The sequence below is a fragment of the Odontesthes bonariensis genome, chromosome 1, assembly GCF_027942865.1.
Source record: "Odontesthes bonariensis isolate fOdoBon6 chromosome 1, fOdoBon6.hap1, whole genome shotgun sequence".
Taxonomy (NCBI): domain Eukaryota; kingdom Metazoa; phylum Chordata; class Actinopteri; order Atheriniformes; family Atherinopsidae; genus Odontesthes; species Odontesthes bonariensis.
The window spans coordinates 37927242-37952474 of NC_134506.1; the positions used below are offsets into that span (position 1 = coordinate 37927242).

At 38.8% G+C, this 25233-nt stretch overlaps 1 protein-coding gene across 1 annotated transcript; it reads left to right on the forward strand.

The window, feature by feature from the left end:
- Positions 1-228: 228 nt before the first annotated feature.
- Positions 229-24983, forward strand: lingo1b (leucine rich repeat and Ig domain containing 1b). Its single transcript, XM_075466508.1, has 2 exons — positions 229-496; positions 20148-24983. Exons 1-2 carry the CDS (start codon positions 485-487, stop codon positions 22005-22007), a joined length of 1872 nt encoding a protein of 623 aa, XP_075322623.1. The 5' UTR covers positions 229-484; the 3' UTR covers positions 22008-24983.
- Positions 24984-25233: the final 250 nt, after the last annotated feature.

Below are 25233 nucleotides of genomic sequence, written 5' to 3' on the forward strand. Positions count from 1 at the left end.
TCACTTGATAGAAAAAGAAAGTACATTGAACAAATGTCAAAAGGTGATGCTGCCAATGCAATCAGAGAGCATTTCTCTCCATTTCTTTTCAACTCCCCTCACCGCCTGTGCTCTGTGCCTCTCATTCTCTGAGTCTTCTCATTCTCTCAGAGCACTGCAGCTCCTCCCTCTGCCTCTCATGAGCTGCCCCTCCCTCTGCCTCTCTTTCTCTGCTAGGTGCAGCATGTATGTGAGCGTGTGTGAGCCAGCAGTGCCGTCTGTGTGTTTACATGTCAGCCTATCAGTGCTGCCGGATTTAGCGCATCTGGAGAGGACGAAGGCATTTCTCAAATGCCCCTCAGACAAGGGATTCTCATCGCGGCGTATATCCCTCTTACCCATTTGAATCTAGCCTACCCTGAATCCTGCATCCCTGCCTCCATGCTTTCGGAGGCATTTTGAATTTCCTTGGCAACATGGAGCTGCCTGAATTAGAATTCTCTGCATGACAGTCCTGGTAAGTACTCTGTCTCTATGGTGGGCTTTGAGCACTGAGTCACTGGATCAGATTTATTATGGTGCAGTGGTGGGGCCAAGGGATCGCCAGGGAGCAAATTAATGTCAGGAATAAAATTGTGTACCCCAGGCAAATGGAGGGGATGTAAAGAAAGGGAACTATTCTAAGATGATAGCTCCACATTTACATTGTGCATTGTCATCCAGATGGGTTTCATTTAGCTGTTCTGCTCTGCAATCTGGGATTATACTGAGGGACCACATATGTGGCATCTGAATGAACAGTATGTGGGTTAGATATTTTCCAAGGTGTTTATGTACATACATTTGTACTGTAACTACTATATTGTATGAGTTTGTAGGCATCCATGCAAAAACACCTGTCTTCCTCTTTTAAATCACATATAAATGTGAAACAATGAGGTTAATAATTTCTGTTTTATGGTTTCCCCTAAGTGTTTTGCCATGGTAGTTTGTTATTGCTCTCTAATCTGCTCATTAACATTCATTTTCCTTCAAACGGCAATAAACTTATCAAGACTGACACACATCCTCAGCAAGCATTTGCTGTTGGCCATTTCCAGAGGCAATGAGGGATGCTGGTGCAGGTGTTTGATTTTCCACAGGTTAGACAGATGGATGGCGGCAGTGTTGATGGCGAGGGTGGGCGTGGGGGCACGACTTTGTTTGATTATTTATGCAGGCCAATTGAACAAAATCTCAAGATTTCATTTTAATTGCCTGTTGTGTTTGCATCCTGATAATCGTGGTTGCAACGCTCCAGCAGGCAGACAGCTATGAAGGGACTCGTCCTCTCGGTTTTCAACAGTGCAGTGACAACCACTGCGAGTAACAGACCCCCAACAGTCTCCGAGGATAGGATTTTCTCTTCACACCGAGGTTTTATGGACAAGAGACAGCTTTTAATTGGAAGCCACTAATCAGGTTATGATGGCTGTGTGGAGTCTCTTTCTTCTGGTGGTATTTATGCGTCACTGTGAGCGCGTCTGCAGCTCCAAAATTGTCAACACAAAAACTTGAATTTGCAAGCCACGTTTATGACTTGAATTTCTGATTAAAGCTGGTGAAAAACTGAATAATTGAAATCCTCAATGTTACCCTGCAAACACTTTTTCAGCAATCTACACTGCAATCATTTTTGCAATACACATTACATACTGTTAGTAGGAGTTTGTTGTGTTTGTCTGGTCTGCATGCTTAAGTACTCCAGCATTTAAGACTGCAAATGCAATATCAGCAAAAGCTTCTGATTATACAGCTTGGACTTCATTTTTGCCTATAGGGCTGTATAAGAAGGCCCTTTATACTACCCTGTAATTCAACGAAATGTTATTCATTGTATTATGACTTTGTAAAAAATGTGGCTGTCATCTTATGCCTTTAACAAATACAGAGTAATATTACCATTAACTTGACTTTGCCTGATGAAGATAAATCAGATACTTCCTGTTTTTTAAGTTCTGATTTTGGTCTTCATCTCCTGAACATCTGGCCCCTTAGATCCCACCTTTCCCCATCTGCAATTTGATGTTAGAGTAAGCAATACAAAAAATGTGTCTGATCTATTTGAAAAAGTCTTTAGCACAACATGAAAATCACAAACCCTTGATATCTGCCTGCTCTGCTGTCTCACAAACCACCAGCTCAAACACATGCTCCAGCAATGAGACAGATCCCTGGAGTCATGGTAACTTCAACTGTTAATTTGAAGGCACCTTTGCTTGTCAGCTTTGCCAAGCAAACACACTTGATTAATAGCAGCTGGAACAAACGACAACAAAAACAAAGCCACAGAAATGGAAATTGTATAATCATATAATCAAATTGAATAATCACCAAAGTGTAAAAGAATCTACTCAAAAATATAATTGCATGACAAACTAGTGTAACGGGACCAATGTGTGACTCTTTGAGAATCAGGCATAAACTAAAAAGCTGCCATCATTTACTCATTCATTTTCAAAGTCTGACAAGATGGCACATTAGTGAAGAGAAGCACTGGCATTCTTATATTCTGAAAGACAGTTAAGTAATAGCAGTAGAAAGTCCCTTGTACTGCCAATTTCCCACTGGTGTAGAGCAAATAGTTTGAAGAAAGAAAATTAGCTTTTCTTTATGTTTTGTCTCAAAAGAAAGACACAAACTGTGATGCAGTGTGATAAAAATGGTGAACAACCGTCCATGGCTGGCCACCCTCTGTCAAACAAGTTGATAACAATGGCTTTTTCTTGGCTTTTTTTTTTACTAAAAAACAGCTGCCTACTGCAGCTTTACAGAGGGAAGCCAGCAGTGAGACTGAACAAAACATGAGACTTTGTCAGCTGTAAAACCAATACAATGGATAAAAGCCCCTAAACTACATGGAGGATTTGCAGTCAATTGAAGATTATCTGTAAGTTATTTATTATCTATTATCCATTACTGAATGGATAATTAAATGCAAGTAGTTCTTTAATGAGTAGAAAACTATTCATTCATGCATTATCCATGGTTTAAATAAATGTTGTTTTAGAATCAAAAGTTGAAAATCTCAACTTATATTATTCTACCAACGGTATTTCAGAGTGTCTATTGACATTATTTAGTTTTAAAGTCAAACACCAAAGCACTGCCACTGGGACATTTTGGATTTAAACACAACTAACCTAAAACTACTGCCATTAAATGGCATGAACAGAAAATGGCAACTAAATTTTGTAATTGCAATTATTAGTTTGGCAATTCAATTGTGATAGCCATACACACAAGCAAACTTTTTGAGTAAGGTGTATAGATGTTTGTTTATGATGAGACATGGCTGATTAGATTCATTGCTAACAGCAATACTGTCTGAATGACTGCTTTGCTGTTCGGATATGACACTACCACAAACTCACTGAGACTGACAGTCTAATTGGTGAAATGGCTAACATGCTTAGAGATTATACTTTAGTTGAATCACAGGCACACAAATCAGTAGCTATTTTACCAATAAACAAGGTGCCTTTGACTTCAGGGCCCCAATCCATGGTTCATGTCAACATATCTAAAAACACCTCTGAGCCTTAAAACAAAAATATCTCATATGGTAAAGTCTGAAAAGTTTTTTGAGGGGGAGAGTTCACAGATAGTTTGGTTTCAAATAATTGCTTCTTCTCAAAGTCAATCTGTAATCTTTTTTTATAATACAGTATGAATTAAACAAAGTTAAATAACAGAGTAGACGACAAACACCCTTTACTGAGACATCTCAGGAAAGAACGAAACTGCTTCCCCCCTATGGTCCAATCATTTTCATGTGTTTAGGAAACAAAATCACTTTGGTTAAGAAATGTAAATGTTTTGATAATTCACCTTTGAACTTGTTTGTGTATATTAAACCAAATTAATTAATCTTGCATGCACTGTAATATGAACATATTTATAAGCAGACATCTTTTCACTTGTTTGTTTATCTCAGTGGAAAAATGAACAGTTGATTAGTGAACAACCTCCGGATACGATAACATTTCTTCCTAATGCCAATAAAATTCATTATCTGGTCTGTTTTATTTATCTTAAAAATATTGTTGCTGTTTTAAATTATACATATGTAATTGTATATATGCATTATGATAAAAGTTATGTAATTTCGAAGAAAATACATAGACATGATAATATGATCAAATCAATAACCAAACTCTGAAAAATGTGTTACAGTATAAAAAGCTATAGAATTCAAGCAGGTAGACACAAGCAAAGCAGTTCAGCCATTTTTTTTTATAAGTGCTGTTTCCATGCTGCCACCACCATATGCTTAATATTCTGAGATGCAGTAACAAAAAAAATGCCAATTTCCTCTCAGTTAATATAGGATCATCAAAGTAAAGGTAGCTCAAATGAAAGAGGGAAGCTGACAGGTCACATATTTATGGAAGTAAGGGCGAGAACTTTGTGAGGAAATTAAAGATAATATAAACAAATATATTGAAAAAATAGCCCCATGTTGTGAGAGTTAACTGTGCATGCAGTGTGAGGGTGACTGTTACAGGATGAAAAATGTTCCTTTCATCTCAAGCTTTATGGTCATTTTTCTCAAGCCTGATATTGGGTTCTAATTATAGCCCATTTTATTTACAGCTAAAACCAGGGCACTTCTGCACATAACAGTTCACTTGTGCTGGCCCAGAAATGAGTAATGGTTAAACTAGCCAGAAAACATCTAGGATGTTACCATGAAAGCATTTTCTGTAACAAGATCCATCCCGGATAAAGATGCAGCAACACGATGGGTAACGTCAAAGGATACAGTGAAAGTGATTGTGGTGAAAGCTCTCAGACTATGTGTTTATACAGTGTCTCCAGGATGGATAGGTGACAGACGGAGGCAGATCTGTCACAGGATACTCAAATTTGCGTTCTACAAATGTATTCAGAAGGTCACAGTCCTACAGCTCTGCAGCAGCTCTCCTCATATAAATTTAATTATAACAGCTTTATGCTAAATATGAGACGGTCAGAGGCAGCAGTCGTCAGAATGAGAACTGAGGCTGCCTGATCTTTGTGTGCTTGGGTGGCTTCAAAGTCAACACAGCACGGCTTATAATTATATAATAATATATAATATGGAGCTGATCACAGTGGACATTTTGCAAAGGCCATCCTCTTTCCATTTACCTGTCTTTAAGTCATTCTTCTGTTTTATTGATTTATTTAAAAAGTTGTAAAACAAGTGGTCTGTTTTCTATGTATTTTACAGATGTATGGAATGTTTGCACATCTAATCTATGCTTTACTGACAGTCCAGACTCACAATAACACATATAATAGGTACATAGTTTCTGTGGAGTCAAAAAAGTAGGAGTGTCACAATGTAGACATAAATTAAGTGAAATTTTAAAGTCTTATTTTTATTTTTATGTTATACAGGGTAGTGTTTAAGTGACATGGTGCAAACCTGTAACCATGCACTAATGAATTACTAAAGCTGAACCATGTCTTTTTCATAGCTAACCCTAACCAAATACAGCTGACAGCGAAGCAGAAAAATGAAACGTTATTGGTCAATAGTGGGTCAGATGGGGCTCGTTCTCTGGTGTGATAGTTTATATTGTAACGTCACCATCCATCTCCTCCTTCCTCCTTATTAGAGTTTTTGAACATTTAATAGCTGTGCAAAGTCAAAATCTGTAAACTTTTCTCATAAAGCACAAAATAGGCATGTTACAATTTGCAAAAGGAAATGTTGGCATGTGAAGTTCCAGAGGCCTTTAAAACATAGTGATTGTATAATTTTTTTAAGATGTTTGGCAGTTTCATCTAATGTAAAACATAGGCATGTAATAATTTTGAAAGGCATGCAGGATGTAGATTTACAACTACTCTGTATCCCTGAAAAATGATAACGTTCAGAAATCATTGCCTACCACTAACTGGCAATGACTGAAATTCTAGATTCAACTCTCTTGCTTTCATTTATAAACATTCTTATTATCCTTTTCTCATGTTTTACCAATACAATTTGTCTCTTTTTATTCAGCCAAAGCACATCACGTTAACATGTAATAAACTGTGTGATCTAAATAAAATTGCCATTGCACTAAAAGATAAAAAAGGACTCAATAATTTATTCCTCTTCATGTCTTTATCCTTAAAGCTATGAGAACTGTGGAAGTAAGCAGTTAATGCTCTGGAATTTGTATGCTGTATTTCTAATTCAAACCCCACAAGCTGATGCATTCCTTGAAAGGAACTCACGTAAAAAGTCAAAACTTTAACAAAGCATTTTGAACACACTATTCATAGCTAAAAGTCTTATTGTATCAGAAAAAAATGGCAAGGTATTCCAGCGTACTTATTCCGCTGCTAGTTAAATGATTAAAAAAAATAAAAATTTCTCTTTGTACCTTTTATGAGGGGCTCTAAGCGGCTTGCCAGAAGTAAAATATCGCTAAGCTAACATTCAATCCTTTCTTTTCAATTTCAGCTCAAAACATCTTATATTACATTCACTGATGGTGAGTAAAGGATAAAAGTTAGTGTAATTTCCAGCTTATCCCACTTGACTTTCAGAAGGAATGGGTTTAATGAAGAATGAGCCTCTTTGTAGTATTTCTTTTTAGACTGTCAATGAACATAGGAACAGATCTGCATGGTAATGCTGAAACAGTTGTACAGGAGAAGAATCCTTGGATACATTGGTCATTGGAATGGGAATCTGACTGGTATTTAACATCTTGAGCCAGTAAAGGTTTAGCAAAATGCAAATATCTTAACTTTATGCCTTCAAGTAGACCTCAATTCAGTAAAACACTAATAAAGGCAGCATGTTAAAGACATACAAAGATTTTATTTTTCAAAAAGTCTATGGTGAATTACATTTCCCCAAACATTTTTTTCATATCAGCACAAAATCAAATGGACATCAGGAGGACAATGAATCGCCTTGGCTCTGTGCCGCCTTCAGCCATCTCTAGTTAATTGTTTTGGTTCACTAGTCTGGTATAGTCCCTATGGCTCTCACTGACCCCGCACATAAAGCTGTGGGTAACAGCTCCCAGCTCAAAAGCTTCCGACTCAAAGGTTCCCACACACTATTTGTATGCTGCCTGACTGGTGTGAAATGGCAGAGCAGGAGCTTGTAGCGTCTGGAGAGTCGAGTGCCTGGTAAAGACAGTGAAACATATAGGCACCCAAAGAGACACAATAAATAAAAGCCCAAACAAGCTCTGAAATGAAAGTAATTACCAGACCATTTCTCAAACAACCGGCAGTTCAGAGTCCAGAAGAATGTGTAGAATCCAAATGCATACTGAATGAGTAAGTAACCATGAGTCAGCCTTGGGCCATTTTCTATTGGCTCTCATTACTCACAAGAACACCATAGTACTCGCAGGCTCTTAAACTATGGCTTTGTTTTCAAGTGCACTGTCTGGTTCTATTTAGCTGCTCACTGTAGCCTCGAATATTAAATAAGACAAACAATTCAGCAAAAATACTTTTGTCTTTACGATCTTTAACAAATAACAGCTAGAATGTTTACAGTGTTGGAAGACACCACTATTTATTTTTCTGTTTAACAAGCAGAGATTTTATGACTCTAGGTGGCGAGGTGAAGCATGGGTAAAGGAATCAACTTCTTGCATATGACCTAAATGTGACTCTTTCTCCAAAGTTTTAAAGCAGGAATTTGACTCCACATATATAAGGAAAAGCCAGAAGTTAACAATTAAAGCTTAATCTCTTAATGGGCTTTAATAAATGTATTGTTTCTTCAGAGGCTGAAAAAAAAAAGGGTTTAGAGGGCTGAAAACTTTGTAAGGTTTTTGAGAAAACCCATAAGGTTTGAAGAGGTTTTCTCCAAAAGAGCAAATGACAGCCATTCGTGCTTTTCACACCACTTCCTTATTTTGCCAGCACGTTATTGAGTGAAGCAATGCTATAACTGACATATCACAGAAAGTCAGTATAAAGACACAATGTTTCGTGCATCAGTGAAAAATGTGAGCTGGGTGTTTTGCTCTCAAATTTGGGTTTATGCTAGCTTTATCTTGCGGAATTTGCCCTTTTGATTTATACATTTGAAGTTTCATACACATCTTTTTAACATCTCTTTGGCTCATTTCTCTCAGTTGTACACCATTAGCATCTAAGCGCACAGCAACACACAAATTTTACTGAGCCCGGCACTGGTAAAGCGTTCTTCTGTTGGTATTTCGTGATGATTGACAAACAGATCAGTGTATCACGGCCATAGCGGTTCACACTACCTTGAAGTCTTAGTTGCACTATGGAGGATCAGAAATTATATGCAGGTCTCATCCACTGACCACACAGGAGATGAGGCACTCTGATAGGGAATCTGATTATTTCCAGACTGACAGCACAGGAGAGGAACATGTGAGATAGATGCAATTATTGCTGACTTTCTATTGGCGATACTTATTGGGATGCCTTGGTCCTACTGGTCCTACAGAGGTGTGTACACAGTCTGTGGCCTTAACATGACGGGGCATACCGGTCAAAAGCACATACTATATGCATTAAGGTGAACGGTTAAATGCATTGCAGCGTTCAGTGTTAAAAGCCTCTATCATTTATTGATTTGGTGTACAACAAAGAGAAAATGTTTTTACTATTTGTTACAGCAGCTCTCACAGTGTGAGATGTTAGACAGATTCAATTCAATTCATTTTTATTTATATAGCGCCAAAAACAACAAATGTCATCTCAAGGCACTTATATAGTAAGTCCAATTCAAGCCAATTGGAATTCAATTAATTAATAATAATCATAATTCATAAAATAATCCAATTCGTTCATATAGAGCCAATTCAAAAACAATTTCCTAGCTAAGAAAACCAACAGATTGCACTGAAAACTTTTTGTTTTTCGGTCCAATCTCCCGGCCTGAGCGGCGTGCCTGAGGCGACTGTGGAGAGAAACGACTCCCTTTTAACAGGAAGAAACCTCTGGCAGAACCAGACTCAGGAAGGGTGGCCATCCGCCTCGACCAGCTGGGGTTTGAGAAGACAGAAAGGGGGGGAGGGCCGCAGCGGCGGCGGCACTGTAACACCATTCAAAGGATATCTGTTGGAACAGGGAAACACGAGTTAATGACCACAATAATATCACATATACATAAAGAGAGTAAAGTGAGGAAAGGTGTGTCAGATGAGGCCCCCCAGCAGTCTAGGCCTATAGCAGCTTAACTATGGGATGTTTCAGGATCACCTGAGCCATCCCTAACTATAAGCTTTATCAAAAAGGAAAGTTTTAAGCCTGGTCTTAAAAGTGGAAAGGGTGTCTGCTTCCCGGACATTTACTGGCAGCTTATTCCACAATAGAGGGGCCTGATAACTGAAGGCTCTGCCTCCCATTCTACTTTTAGAAACTCTGGGAACCTCAAGTAAACCTGCAGTTTGGGAACGAAGTGCTCTGTTAGGAAAATATCTTACAATGAGATCTTTAAGATATGATGGAGCTCGGTCATTAAGAGCTTTATATGTAAGGAGAAGAATCTTAAATTCTATTCTGAATTTAACAGGGAGCCAATGAAGAGAAGCTAAAACTGGAGAAATATGATCTCTCCTGTTAGTTCTCATCAGAACTCTGGCTGCAGCATTTTGGATCAACTGAAGGCTTTTCAGAGAATATGTGGGACAGCCCAATAATAAAGAATTACAGTAGTCCAATCTTGAAGTAACAAATGCATGAATTAGTTTTTCTGCATCACTCTGAGACAGGATGTTCCTGATTTTAACAATATTACGAAGGTGAAAGAAGGCAGTCCTAGAAACCTGTTTTATATGCGAGTCAAATGATAAGTTCTGGTCAAAAATAACTCCAAGGTTCCTCACTGTAGAACTAGAAGCCAAGGAAATACCATCTAGAGTAACTATATAGCTAGACAATTTCTCCCTGAAACGCTCAGGTCCAAAGATAACGACTTCAGTTTTGTCTGAATTTAGCAGCAGACAGTTCTGAGTCATCCAGGTCTTTATGTCTTTAAGACATGCTTGTAGTCTGACCAACCTATTGGTTTCATCTGGTTTTATAGATAAGTACAGCTGAGTATCATCAGCATAGCAATGGAAATTTATGCCATGCTGTCTAATAATGTTACCTAATGGAAGCATGTATAAAGTAAAAAGAATCGGTCCAAGCACAGAACCCTGGGGAACTCCATGACTTACTCTGGTGTGTGAGGAAGATTCTTCATTTACAAGAACAAACTGAAATCTATCAGATAAATATGACTTAAACCAGCCTAATGCAGTTCCTTTAATCCCAATAACATGTTCAAGTCTGTGTAATAAGATACTGTGATCGACCGTATCAAATGCAGCACTGAGATCCAACAGGACAAGCACAGACACAAGTCCGCTATCAGAGGCTAAGAGGAGATCATTGGTAACTTTCAGCAGTGCAGTTTCTGTGCTATGATGCACTCTGAATCCTGACTGAAACTCTTCAAACAGATTATTACTGTGTAAATGATCACAAAGCTGAGCTGCAACTATTTTTTCAAGAACTTTAGACATAAAAGGGAGATTGGATATAGGTCTATGAGCCAACACTTCTGAATCAAGAGTAGGTTTTTTAAGTAAAGGTTTAATTACAGCAACCTTAAAAGTCTGAGGTACATATCCTGTCAACAAAGACAGATTGATCAAATCCAATATGGAAGTGTCAATTAATGGGAAAACCTCCTTGAACAGTCTGGTTGGGATTGGGTCTAAAACACAAGTTGATGGTTTAGAAGAGACTATTGCTGTTGTTAGTTCAGAGAGATCAACTGGGCAGAAGCCGTCTAAATACAAATCAGGTTCTAAAGATACCTCTAAAGTTGCTGTACTTGATGATACATCACTAATAATAGTGGGAAGGACTCCATCAATCTTCTCTCTGATAGAAACAATTTTATTAATAAAGAAGCTCATGAAATCATCACTGCTGAGAGTTAAAGGAATAACTGGCTCAGCAGAGCTCGGACTCTTAGTCAGACTGGCTACAGTGCTGAAAAGAAACCTGGGATTATTCTTATTCTCTTCTATCAATGATGAATAATAAGCAGTTCTAGCTTTACGAAGGGCTTTCTTATACATTGTTAAACTATCTTTCCAGACTAACTGAGACTCTTCTAAATTAGAGGAACGCCACTGTCTCTCCAGCTTTCTTGCAGTCTGCTTTAAAGCACGCAGCTGTGAATTATACCAAGGAGCCAGCCTCTTCTGACTGATTACCTTCCTTTTCAGAGGGGCAACATTGTCCAGTGCTGTACGCATTGAAACTATAGTGCTGTCAACAAGAGAGTCAAGTGCTGCTGGAGTAAAGTTTATGTAGTCGTCCTCTATCATATCTGCACATGGCAGTGAAGAAAAGGATGATGGAATTAATTCTTTAAATCTGGTTACAGCATCCTCTGATAGACACCTTCTATACGTAAATTTCTTCTCAGAAACTGTATAGTCAAGTAATGTAAACTCAAAGGTTATCAGAAAATGGTCAGATAAGACAGGGTTATGAGGGAACACTGTTAACTGTTCACTCTCAATGCCATAAGTCAGAACAAGATCAAGGGTGTGATTAAGGCAGTGAGTCGGTCTGTGTACACTCTGAGAAAATCCAATAGAGTCCAATATAGAATTAAAGTTCATATTCAGGCTGTCATTTTCAACATCTACATGAATATTAAAGTCACCCACTACAATGACTTTATCTGTACTCAGCACTAACTGGGATAAAAACTCTGAGAATTCAGACAGAAACTCAGAATAAGGGCCAGGTGGACGATACACAACAACAAACACAAGAGGTTTCTGGGATTTCCACTTTGCGTGGGAAAAACTGAGAATCAGATATTCAAAAGAGCTAAAACTAATCTTGGGTCTGGGACTGATGAGTAACCCTGATCTGAAAATAGCTGCCACTCCTCCTCCTCTGCCTGTGGTTCGAGGAACGTGAACATTTAAACAGTCAGAGGGAGTTGCTTCATTAATGCTAACATGATCCTCCTGCTGCAGCCAGGTTTCTGTAAGACAAAATATATCAATATGATGATCACAAATCAACTCATTCACTAACAGAGACTTCGAAAGGAGAGATCTGATATTCAGCAAACCACATTTAATAGTTTGATGTTTTTGTTTAGTTAAAGTTTTTGTTTTAATAATTTCTTTTTGCACAAGAGGATTTGCTCCTTTTGTGTTCATTGATTGGGTGGGTAGCAGTAGGTGGGAAGCTGCAGAGAAGTGTGTAAGACTACAACTCTGCATCCTGGTCTGAACCCTGGGTTGTCATGTTTTAGGGTGACAAATAAATTTGTCCATATTTCTAGAAATGAGAGCAGCTCCTTCCAAAGTGGGATGGATGCCGTCTCTCCTCATCAGACCAGGTTTTCTCCAGAAAGATTGCCAATTATCTATGTAGCCCACGTTGTTTGCTGGACACCATCTAGACAACCAGCGATTGTAGGACGACATGCGGCTAAACATGTCATCGCTGGTCAGATTTGGCAGGGGTCCAGAGAAAACTACGGAGTCCGACATTGTTTTGGCAAAATCACACACCGATGCAACATTAATTTTAGTGACCTCCGATTGGCGTAACCGGGTGTCATTAACGCCGACGTGAATAACTATTTTACCATATTTACGTTTATCCTTAGCCAGCAGTTTTAAATAGGATTCTATGTCGCCCGCTCTGGCCCCTGGAATGCATTTGACTATGGCCGCTGGTGCCTCTAATGCCACGTTTCTGACTATAGAGCTGCCAATTACCAGGGTTTTTTCCTCAGCGGGTGTGTCGCTGAGTGGGGAAAATCTGTTTGAAGCGTGAACAGGTCGATGGTGAACAACGGGCTTGACTTTAGAGCTATGCCTCTTCCTGACAGTCACCCAGCCACGATGTAATCCTGGCTGCTCGGGTTCTGCCTGGGGGCGGCTAATGGAGCTAGCTACGCTAGGTGGCTCCACACTGGCAAAAGGGGCCTGGCTCGCTATCGGTTGATTTTCAACAGTGCAGAGCCGAGCTTCCAATTCAGATAACCTCGCCTCCAAAACTACAAAAAGACTACATTTGTTACATGTACCATTATCGCTAAAGGAGGCAGAGGAGTAACTAAACATCTGACACACGGAGCAGTAGTGATGGCAAAACGAGGCTTTTTGAAGCATTGAATCATTTTGAACCATTGTGTCATAAAGTGGTTCACTACCCGAAGCTTCATTCAATTCCCTTGGGTGACATCTACTGGCGTAGCGATTGTTGCACCATATGAAGCCCTGCCAATGTGATGCATATAATAACACTATAATAAAACTTATGTATGTCTGTGTGTTGTACATATTTTGTAGGTTTGTACATAGGTTTGTAGTACCTCATTAAAGATTGATTAATTTACCCATGAAATAATAAATTGCCCTCTCCGGGTCGGGAATGAGATCCTTCCCCAAGTGGAGGAGTTTAAGTAACTCTGGGTCTCGTTCACGATGAGGGACAAATGGAGCGGGAGGTTGACAGGCGGATCGGTGCGCCATCAGCAGTGCTGCGGGCTCTGCACCGGCATGGTGAAGGAGCTGAGCCAGAAGGAGAAGCTCTCGATTTAGAACCGCTGCTCCTCCGCATCCAGAGGAGTCAGATGAGGTGGCTCGGGCATCTGGTTAGGACGCCTGGTGAGACACGTCCCACTGGGAGGAGACCCCGGGGAAGACCCCGGACACGTTGGATCTCTGGCAGGGGAACGCCTCGGGGTCCCCCCAGAAGAGCTGGAGGAAGTGGCCGGGGACAGGGACGTCTGGGTTTCTCTGCTCAAGCTGCTGCCCCCGCGACCCGACCCCCGGAGAAGTGGAAGATGATGGATGGATGGATGGATGGATGGAATAATAATTTAAAAACAATGTGAAATTTTTGGTTTGTCATTCATATTTTCTTTGGGAGTGTGCTTGGTGTAATAAAGAGGGTGCTTGTGTTACTTCAGGTGTTTTTATTCTAGAAAAACAGTTTTCGCACAGTAGAAGGACTCAAACGGTTTCTTTTTTTTTTTTTGTCAATTTCTCCAGCTTTGGAAAATACTCTGTCACAGGGAACAGAGGAGGCTGGTGTGCTGAAGGAACTGTTTGGGTCGAAATATTCCCACACTTTAGAACGCTTCCTCGATGGTTGCTCCTTGAGAGAATAATCCAAAACTCCGAATATCAAAAAACGAGAGCTGTTCGTAACGTATAATACGCGTAGAACGGGGACACGAACCGGGGCTTCAGCCATCTTGAATACACTGAATCGCGGAAAATGTTCAAAGCTTCGCACATCAACTCGAAGCAGTCAGCTGACTCGGTCTGAATGAAGCAGTGAAGTGGTTCAAACGTCATCAGTGACGTCACATGAGGCAAGCTCCGGGCCCACTGCTTCACTATAACTACCCTGTCGAGTTTAAAGCGTGCTTCGGAGCTTCGGTGTTGGAGGTAACATCACTACGGAGCAGGTGAAAGCAGGAGAAGGAGGAAGAGAACCGGTAGCCATGCTACGCTAGAGAACCAGACACACCGCTAAAAAGTGAGAATAAAGATTAAAGATCTGTAGGAGTGTGTTAGAACAGAACGGTAAGCTATAGAGTTTAACTATGCAAAATTGTGTAAGTTATAGATCGAAATAAAGTGATTATCAGTACTCCAAGCGGAGCAAGAAATTCCACAGTGCACAAGCAAGGTAACAGGAAGTGATGCAACACGTCTTACCGCAAAGCGTCACAGATTTGTGCTAAAATAAGTAATTCATCTGGAAGCTTATAACCTACTAGGCCAGCCTCAGTCACTACCGTCTGCAATCCTTGATAACTGGATAAAGTTTTTGTCAGTCAAAGTTAAAGGCTCTGTGAGATGGACAAAGAAAATGTAGAGTCATTTGTCTTTGTTTCACTAACCAGAGCTGATAGTGATGTTTAGGTAGAGAACAGGCAGATGTGATCACTCCATGTTCTTTGCCAGCTCCAAAGTCATTCATCTTCAGTGTCACCTGTCCAGCTGATAACTATTCACTATGAATAAAATGGATATTAACACATTTGTATCTCCCTGAATTTGTTTCAAAAGCAAAAGCGCTAAAGGCTTAGGTCCTTTGTTTAGTTTTTTTTCCCTTTTCTCTTTTTAAATAAACTTGTAGACCAGTGCTCAAAAGCCTCGACAAAAACTTTGAGTTATTCCTTCATGATTTAGATTTCTTTTGCTTCACAAACTGGTATACTAGTGGGTCAAAAGTCCTTGACTAACTTCTTTTTTTTTGGCCAATGTAATGTTTACAATAACATGGGAAAAGGCTTTTTTATTCCAAAAAAAGGAAATAATCTGAAAACTTATTTGAATAATTTTGTGTGAATACCATTTGGCTTCTAGTTACTTACTCTGGGTTTTCTGGGGAGGTCTTCGGAAACTTAAATCCTTCTGGAATTTTAAATTATGAATACCAAGCTATTTATTTCAGAGAAAACCCATAACAGAGCTACAATATTATCATTTATGTTGTGTTATAGACACCCAGAAGCCATCACAAGCACTTAAACACTTACTCCATGGAACATTACTTCAAAAATAACCCCTCTACATTTGCACAACCTGCACAATCTTCATTATAATTATCCTGACTCGTATTGCTAATTTCCTTGTCCTTCAAAAATAGACGTAGACATGGTGTCTTCACTGCAGTAACTTCTGAGAAAAAAAGTATGTGCCTCTCTGGCTGAAAGCCCGAGAGCCTATAGGACACATCTGTCACAATGAGAAAGATTGAGAACTTGATGACCCCATGCAGGTGTGCTTCTGCATCTCAACGGGGGTAGTTCCATACACTGAAACATTTTGTTCTATCTAAGCATTTAGTCCTGGCTGATGGATCATCAATCCATGCACTTTCCTTTTAGGTTTGCAAAGGTTGTTAACTTAAACTTTGACTTACATGGAAGATTGGCTTTCATGGGATTTGTCTTATCTAGCTGCTCATTCTGGTGGAGGGTGAGGATAAACTAAATCCTAAATACAGTATTTAAGTGTTTTTTTCTCATCGAGGATTTATTCTAGTATCTGGACATATATATTTGTAAAGGTACATTTCCAGGCTGTTTCATGGCAAGCTCAGTACATGCTGTGTGCACATATAACTCCATGTCAGTCATGAAAAGCACAAACATTATGACACATTACAAGTATAGATCAGCCTTTAAATGTCCTGTGAGACTTGTCCACTTCACTTTCATGCAGCCCGTAAGGTTCTGATGCTTGCTTTTTGTCTTTTGCTCAGCTGAAGTGAATTCATGCATTCAACACAAACATACCAGTGAAGGCAATCTTCATCACTAAAATAATTTACATATTTACCCTGTTACATTTCAGTAGTACCCTCACTTCCTTTCATCCTCACTATTCTCTAAACAGCTGCAGACTAACTAAAGCTTGTTTGGGATATGTTTGCTGCTCAACAACAAATTATGTCTAAGAAGGGCACTAACGAGAAAGTTGATACTAAAAATGAGAAAAACTGAAGCTACAGTTGGATAGAAATTTATTTAAAATCGTATAATAAAGCATGACTGGCAAAAATATGCAGGGTGTGCAAGTGAAATTATTGATTGTTTTCCTTAAGGATATACATTTTAACTTAATAAATGCTCATGGTCAAAGAATGAATGCTCCCATGGGCATTGGAGGTAAAAGTACACATGAAAGACAAGCAGAAGGACGAAAAATTAAGATGGCTACCAAAGGTGCATCAACACGCAGCACTGCTCAGCTGTGTACACCAAATAACAAAAGGCACAATTATTTCAATGATGATGCAAGACATTGGTGATATGTTGAGACAGGCGACTGTTCAATGGGGGCATAAGGACAGTGCACAGTTTATAGTATAATAACAAAAGCTGATTGCAATAAATGAGAAAGCTTGCAATAACAATTTGGTTATCTTACAGCAGTTTTTCATAAACAATTTTTCCTGTCTCCAGCAGAGAAGATTGAATAATCTTTCCTTAGAGGGCCATTTTCCCCCTTCTAATGTAAATATCCTAATAGCCTTACCAATTTTCTGCACCACAACAAAGGTATTTAATAACTACAAAACAGCCGAAAGGTATATATGCACTGATGCATAGAGCTAATTTGTCTGTAGACTGCTTGCAGACATTCATTGACCCATGAAGTGCACACTTTTCTCTCAATTTGACCAGTATCAAACCACACAGAACTGTGCAGCCAGTCGGGGCAACAAGAGACTAATGTTGAGCAAAGACTTTCTTTTGAGATATGACTGTGACAGGGTGAGAAGTCCACAGAGGCAATGCAAGCAGTCATAAAAGGGCAGAAAAGAAAAGGCTTGTCCACTCATATTGTTCCCCTGCACAATGCTATCAAAAGATGAAAGGAGAGAATCAGAGTGGGCACATTTAATATGTGGCAAAATAGATCAAGGCATATATTCCCTCACATGACAAAAGTATTTCAAGCCTCTCATGTAAAAACTTTAAACTGCATTTGAGGACAGTCCTGTTGCTGGCAGGCAGTTACCAAGTACCAGAGTGGAGGTGGCGTTGTTTTCACCTTGGAGGGTTAAAAAATAAACATTACATACTTTAAAATTGGTTGTGGTGTGATACCTTCCCACGTCTTTGTAAACACCGATATCAAAGATCTGTTTCTGTCAAATAAATATGATATTTTCAAGAATAGTTGTGGTGTGAGAGCTCAGTGGCATGTGGGTGCTGTGATTCCATTATAAGGTGGCCCCCACAGTAGTGCTTCTTTTCCTCAAGGTCAAAACAAAATGGTTAATAAGCAGTTGACATGCACCATAAGGCCAGATTACACCAATAGGACCCCTTCTCTTACCATCATGAATCAAACATGATGGTCAAAATAAATTTTAAAAAACAAATAAATCACCACTGCATTTATCAGTGACAACAGAAAGCCTAATCCTCGTTCATACGCCTGACATGACAAGATAAAATCATATTCTGCGTTGAACAGATAATGTCTTCCGTTACCTACATTTAATTTCTTAGTATTCTTTCAGTATACTGAGGTTCAGAATCTGTCACCAGCAATCAATCTTAAGCGCGTGCTTGCTCTGCAAATTTAACTAATTATCCAAATGCACTTAAACGTTTTTACACAATAAGCCATGTCATTATGACCACAAACTACTTTTAATTCTGGACCTCTTTTTCCTCAAAAACAGCTTTGATCAACGTGTGGAGGGCATTAACAGTAGATCTTTTGGGCTCTGTGGTGGGGTGGGGTCACTTTTAATTGGTCTTGCTTCCTATATAAATGTAGATCACTTTAGACACAAGGAGTTTGTACGCCAGGGGAACCTCTCAAACTCTTTCTTGTGCTCTTTTACCACTACAATAACGGAGTGCTGTTGCCATGGGTGTGACAGGTCTTCAGATTTGTTTAGAACATTGCATTGAAAGAAGATGGCCAGTGTTACTAGCATTACATGTCAGTGGTAGTCATGTTGTGCCCAATCGGTGTAAAGTCAGTCCATTTTAGACAATGTTTCATCATCCAATTGGAAAAGCCCTAAAACATGCTAACCATTTAGAAATGTGCGTGATTAGTGTAATAAAAGTGACAAGTCAAATGAGACCTTTCCAGCTGTCATTCTGTTAGTATGCTTCTTTCATACACACCTGACTGACACCTAAGAAACTGACATATGCAGTCAACAGAAAAAAAACAGCTCCAGAAGAAGTGAAAATGCAAGCTGCCATAATTATTCCACTAGGACTCCTCAGACCTCAATCCGAGCAGCTTCAGCATCACAACTTTAATTTACTAACTTTGTGTATACTTCGTATTGTTGTAATAACGTAATCACTCTACTCTTCCTTATCACATTTCATTTTTTGTCAAAGGTACAACTGCATGGTAGACAGCCAAACAGGTTCTAAAACACACCACTAAAATCTGAAGCACTCTTCTAAAGCATTAGAACTGATGAAAGGACCTGCAGAGCCTGTTCAGCTCCCACACATTCTGACACCATAATGAATATTTGGACAGAGTGTGCATGAACATCTCATCATGGACTTTTTTTCCCCCTTTGATAACTAAATTATATATTATTAAAAATAACAAGTCAACAGATTTCAGGATAACATGGGAATTCAAGTACTCAGTTTTTTTCTTTTACTTTGTGTTTTTTTTACAACCCTAAAAACACTGATTAAACCCAAGTCACCATTATCAAATTTTTTTTTTTTTTAAATATATGAAGCTCTCCTGTGAGATCATACCACATATATAACTCAGATTTAATTGTATGATTGATGTGAGAAGCAGAGCTGAAGTGCCCCTGAGTCAAAATCAAATAAGGGTTCCAATTCCTCTGACAATCTACCTCTCTCCATTTATCACAGCTTGGCAGTAAACAGTGCATTATATCACTGCAAGGTCAACAGCTGAGCAGTGGCATGGGATGTTTTTTTAGTTTTTAAATGTTAAGGGAACCATAATATGTACACTGAGATGTTTGGCTGCCAATTAAAAATGGGTTTATACAAGCAGACACAATGTGTCAGCCGTATTGACAGTAATTGTTTTCAGCACGCTCAGAAGTCAGAAGCGCAGTATGATGGTTACATCGTGTGACCATGTCCAAGCCCTTTTATTGATTGGTTGATTCCAGTACTTCTGGGGGAAAGTCACCGTAATGAAATTCTATTCAGGGAAAGGGGGAATGCAACTAAAACATTTGTAAAGTTGTGGAGCTAAAACCATTTTTACTGATTATGATTTTTACCGACACTACAAGAGTTAAAATAATATTTTTGCTAATGTGAGCTGAAATGTGTTCAGCTCTACTGATTGTTATATTTAGAAAAATGCCACAATCAATCTGTGACTTGGAGAAAATCATTTCTATGTTTTATGATGAAACTTGTAAAATGGGTTTGTATTTCAAGGAACAGTCACTGATTTAATATATATTCAAGTGAAACTATTCATTTCAGTGTTACATATAGTTTAACACTTAAGTCACAATATATTCTTGTTTTTTTTAATATAAATTTGGATGATTAGGTGTGTCTCCACTAATAGAAACCTCTCAATATCAAAGCTTTTGTTTCTTAAAATCTATTAAATGTCAAAACCCTATATTTTTCCATGTCTCAACAGGTAAACACTAGGATGGTGTCCGGAGAGGCAGGAGGGCACAGCTACTTGATGGCATGCTGGCAGCCCATCCTGATCCTGATGCTGGGCACCGTCCTTTCTGGTTCCACCACTGGCTGCCCCTCTCGATGTGACTGCAACGCCCAGGAGCGTTCAGTTGTGTGCCATCGACGGAGACTGGCAGCTCTTCCCGAGGGCATACCCACTGAAACGAGGCAATTAGACCTTAGCAAGAACCGTCTGAAAACTCTTGGGCCTGAGGAGTTCATTAATTACCCTCAGCTGGAGGAGCTGCAACTCAACGAAAATACTATTTCATCCATCGAGCCTGGGACTTTTAACAACCTCATGAATCTTCGAATTCTAGGTTTGCGCACCAACCAGCTGAAACTCATTCAGCTGGGAGTATTCACAGGCCTGACCAATCTCACACAGCTGGATATAAGTGAGAACAAAATTGTCATTCTGCTCGACTACATGTTCCAGGAGCTATACAACCTGAGGGCTTTGGAAGTTGGTGACAATGACCTCGTCTTCATCTCACCACGATCATTTCATGGCCTCAGCAACCTTGAAAGCCTCACCATAGAAGGCTACAAACTGGCCTCGGTGCCAACTGATGCCCTTAGCCATCTGCATAACCTGTTGTCACTTCGATTACGCTACCTGAATGTCACTGTCATAAGGGATTACTCTTTTAAGAGGCTGTATCGACTGAGAGCGCTGGAGATCTCTCATATGCCTGCCCTTGATACCATGACACCAAAATGCTTGTTTGGACTCAACCTCACATCTTTGTCCATTACAAACTGTAATCTCACTGTCATCCCCTACCAAGCCATCAGCCACCTCAGATACCTTCGGTTTCTGAATCTGTCTTTCAATCCTATTCATTCAGTGGAAGGGAACCAACTATTCAATCTCCAGAAGCTCCAGGCTTTTCATTTGGCCGGTGGAAGGTTGGTGGCCATTGAGCCTTACTCTTTCCGAGGACTCAACCACCTCCGTGTATTCAATGTATCAAGCAACAGCTTGAGTAGCCTGGAAGAGTCCGTCTTTCACTCAGTGGGAAACCTGGAGACCCTGGCTTTGTATGACAACCCTTTGGCCTGTGACTGTCGCTTGCTGTGGGTCTTCCGCCGGCGATGGAGACTCAACTTTAACAAACAGCAGCCCATGTGTGCTTCACCTGAGGTTGTGCAAGGAAAAGAGTTCAAAGATTTCCCAGATGTTCTCCCTCATAACCATTTCATCTGCCAGAAATCAAAAATTGTGGATTACAATATTCAAGAAAGCCATGTAGATGAAGGAACAACAGTTCATTTCGCATGCCAGGCTGAGGGTGATCCAGTTCCTGTGATAATGTGGCTGTCCCCTAAAAAGGAATTCATCACTCCTAAGACTATGGGGTCAAGACTTTCTGTGTCTAGTGATGGTACACTTGAGGTGCGCTACGCACAAATCCAGGACAATGGCACCTACTTATGTATTGCAAGTAATGCAGCAGGTAATGACACCAAAGCTGCTCACCTTTTTGTGCATAGTTACTCCCCGAATTGGCCCCACCAGCCAAACAAGACATTTGCTTTCATTTCCAACCAGCCAAGCGATGAAGGTGCTAATGTGACCCGGGCCACAGTTCCATTTCCATTTGATGTAAAGACACTTATCATTGCAACCACAATGGGATTTATATCTTTCCTTGGAGTCGTCCTCTTCTGTCTTGTAATATTATTCCTCTGGAGTCGAGGGAAAGACAATACCAAGTCAACTATTGAGGTTGAATATGTGCCACGTAAAGAGGAAACAGAGGAAGCCAGTCCAACTGAGGCATCTGTACAATTCAATATGAAAATCATGTGAACAACAAAAGGAGAAAAGGACGCCATGTAAGCTTACAAACTACAGTCAGGATGCATACTATCCGTAATTATCATATGTACTCATCTTATGAGCGATAGAAATTGCACAGCAGCAAGCGCATCTTGACACTATAGCCTCCAAATTTTTTTTTTTTTACTTCAGGGACGGAATCTTTCAAAGCAAATGTTGAATTTCAATGAATTTCAGATTTCTGTAAATTTCTATTGGCAGTTCTCAGTATGTTAACATGCACTCAACAACCCAATTAGAGTACAGAACCAAATAACAAGGGAAACAAATGAATAAAGCACACTATACATTATGACCAAGTTAATACATATATATAATATTATATATAATATTTACAAGGATTTACATATTAGCAGATACTTTTTTTTAAGCAAAAAAAATACCAAATGTTTTGCTCTGATAGACATACAAAGCACAAGGACACAACGTAAGTGTCCATGTTCTGGTGCCTGTAATACTTAGATAAAAGCAGTTTTCTTTTGTCCCAGCACAAGCAGCTGACAAGCATGACAATTGTTTTTAGATAAATTGATAAGAAACAGAAAAGAGTTATATTTTCGCAGAAAAAAATATGTGCTTTCCAAAAGATACACTTAAAAAATTAAAATAAAAAGAGGGTAATCAGGCTCAACATTAACGGCCGCACACTTGCCCAAGGCAAATAAACTGTGATTTTGGGCAAGTGAAAAGCCTCATGAAGTTGTCCAATCAGGCAAGTAAAAACAAATATGATGCAGTTTTACCATTGTTAGCCATGCCATCAATGCTGCTTTGTGCCGAATCTGTCTACCAATCAGAAGCTGCGTTTGCAATTTGTGGTCCAATCAGACTCTGTTGGATTTACAATCTCAAACACACAGTTATAGTGGCCATCTGAATTTGGGTTTATGATGGTCTTCTAACCATGTAGGTTTAATCAAGTTGATGGGAAAAAGCCAATGAAACTAAACAAAAACAAGCGAAACAGAAACATAACATGACACAAAGTGAATGAAATGGAGAGCAACATAAAGCAACATGGAGAGCAACATAAAGTCAGTTGTTACTCTTAAGAAGATCCCAAAGAAAGTAGACATATAGGTTTGACTTAAAATCAGTGACCAACTTATATTGGGGCTTATCAGTTAAATGATAATTGCTACGTTTACACCATAGTAGCACGGTAGCATTAAAAAGGTAAGATAGACTGAGAAGTTCCCATAAACTTGGACAAGTGCTGGCCCATGATGTTAATACAAAAACTGAACCTGTCAACACTTAGAAATAGGTTTTACAAATGTACTATTTCACATCAACAAGAAAAAACATCCAGGTCAATTGTATAATATCAGTGTTGTTATTAAACATATTCATTTGTGCTGATAGTTTCAGTTATTACTGTGGAAGCATCAATGTAAGATTATTACAATTACTTTTGATAGTTTGACTTTACTAGCATTTCAGCAGTCTTTAAAATGTAATTTCTTTTTTGTTGTTTTTTTTACACTAAACTTTCCTATATTTCAAAAATCCATTTTGCTGACATCCATAACAATGTTGATACTGTACAGATAGAACCAAATTACCATTGTTTTCATTTTTATGGTATAATATAGATTAAAGTAGAAAGAACCCTAAAAATTTTACTAATAGTGAAAGAACAGTTTCATAAATATATTTGATGCTGATACTTGTCATTAAATTTTGTTCATAAAGTTAAAAGAAAAGAAAACAGCCCCCCACCTTGCACATAATTTTATTTTTAGTGTCATGTCATCCTTGGCAGATACAGATTTTATGAATAGCAAAATACTCATGTTGATAATCCTAAATACAGCACACTGTACTTGCACAAATGGTCACAGCCAAGGTTAGGTTTTGTATATAAATTACCTATAATAACTGACTAAATCCCTGTTGAATTTTTTTTGTTGAAAGTCCCACATTCTTCATTTTGGAAAAGTAAGTTTGGCTTCCGGGCAAGTATAATATAAAAGCTCAATGTCAAGGCCTGGTAATATTAGGAATAATTAATAATATCAAAGTTATTAAATAATGAAAAATTGTTTAATCTTGTCAGTGGATTAGATACAGATGCATAGCTGTACCTCACCACCAATTCTGTATCGCTAATCAGCGGCATTTCTACTACTTTCCAACATCTTGTTACAAAAATTTTCTCTATGCATTCTCATACTGCTGTCCTGAAGAATCCAAAACTTCAAATAGTAAACTATATCTCCACAGGCAAGTCATTTTGTCAACCCAGTTTCAAGTTTACTGTATGTATGACTCAATAGTTGGAGTATTTTCTTAACATGGTTATGGTCCAATTAAAAGTGTGCATGTTAACACACTGAACAAGAAAAAAGTCAGTTTGTGCTCCTTTCAGCCAGAAAAGGACAGTTGTCATTAAATGTGATGAATTGTTGCGATATACATTTTTTTCTGTATTTTCTTCTTCCTTGTACATTACGCTATGGCACAATAGTATTGCTTTTGATGGCTGTGGGTTTTGAACATACTGCAATCCAAAGAGCAGATTAATTATCTAGTGAACATGTTTTTGATGTAACCAAACTGAAAGAGAGTGTTACTGCTTTTCATGGTGCATAAATACTGAGTAACAACTTATTAAGTACAACCAAGTGGATTTGTTTACCTATGTGGCAGCTCAATAAGCGTGAGCACTCTGTCCAAGTCCTGAAGTTATGTCACTTTACATTTAAAAAGTAGTGACATTATGAAATTGTTGCCTTAAGAACCCAATTTCCAGCTTTTTGCTGAGCAATACTCAATATTTATATGTAATATGGAGTTTCATGCCGCATAAGGATTTTATGTTGTCCAATTAATTTCACAGTTGAGGTCTGCTCTGAAGATTATGTGTTCATTAACTCTTAAAATACCTGTTAAAAAAGAAACGGGAAATGGATATTCTATAAAAATAAAGAGCATTTTATACTACAGGGTATTTATTTTATGCTAAATGAATGGGGATGGATGATCTCAATTTTAACAAAGCTAATTGCTTTATTTAGGAGGCACAGAGTAAAGTGAACTTTAACAGAACCTCTGCAGGGTTCTACTTTTCTAAATGCAGTCTTTCCATGCTGTTACATGCAAATGAGCTTGTAAACTCATTTAGTGCTTTCAGGAGTGGCGGTAATATCATATACATACACTTTCAATAGAACATTTGTACATCCGTGTAAAC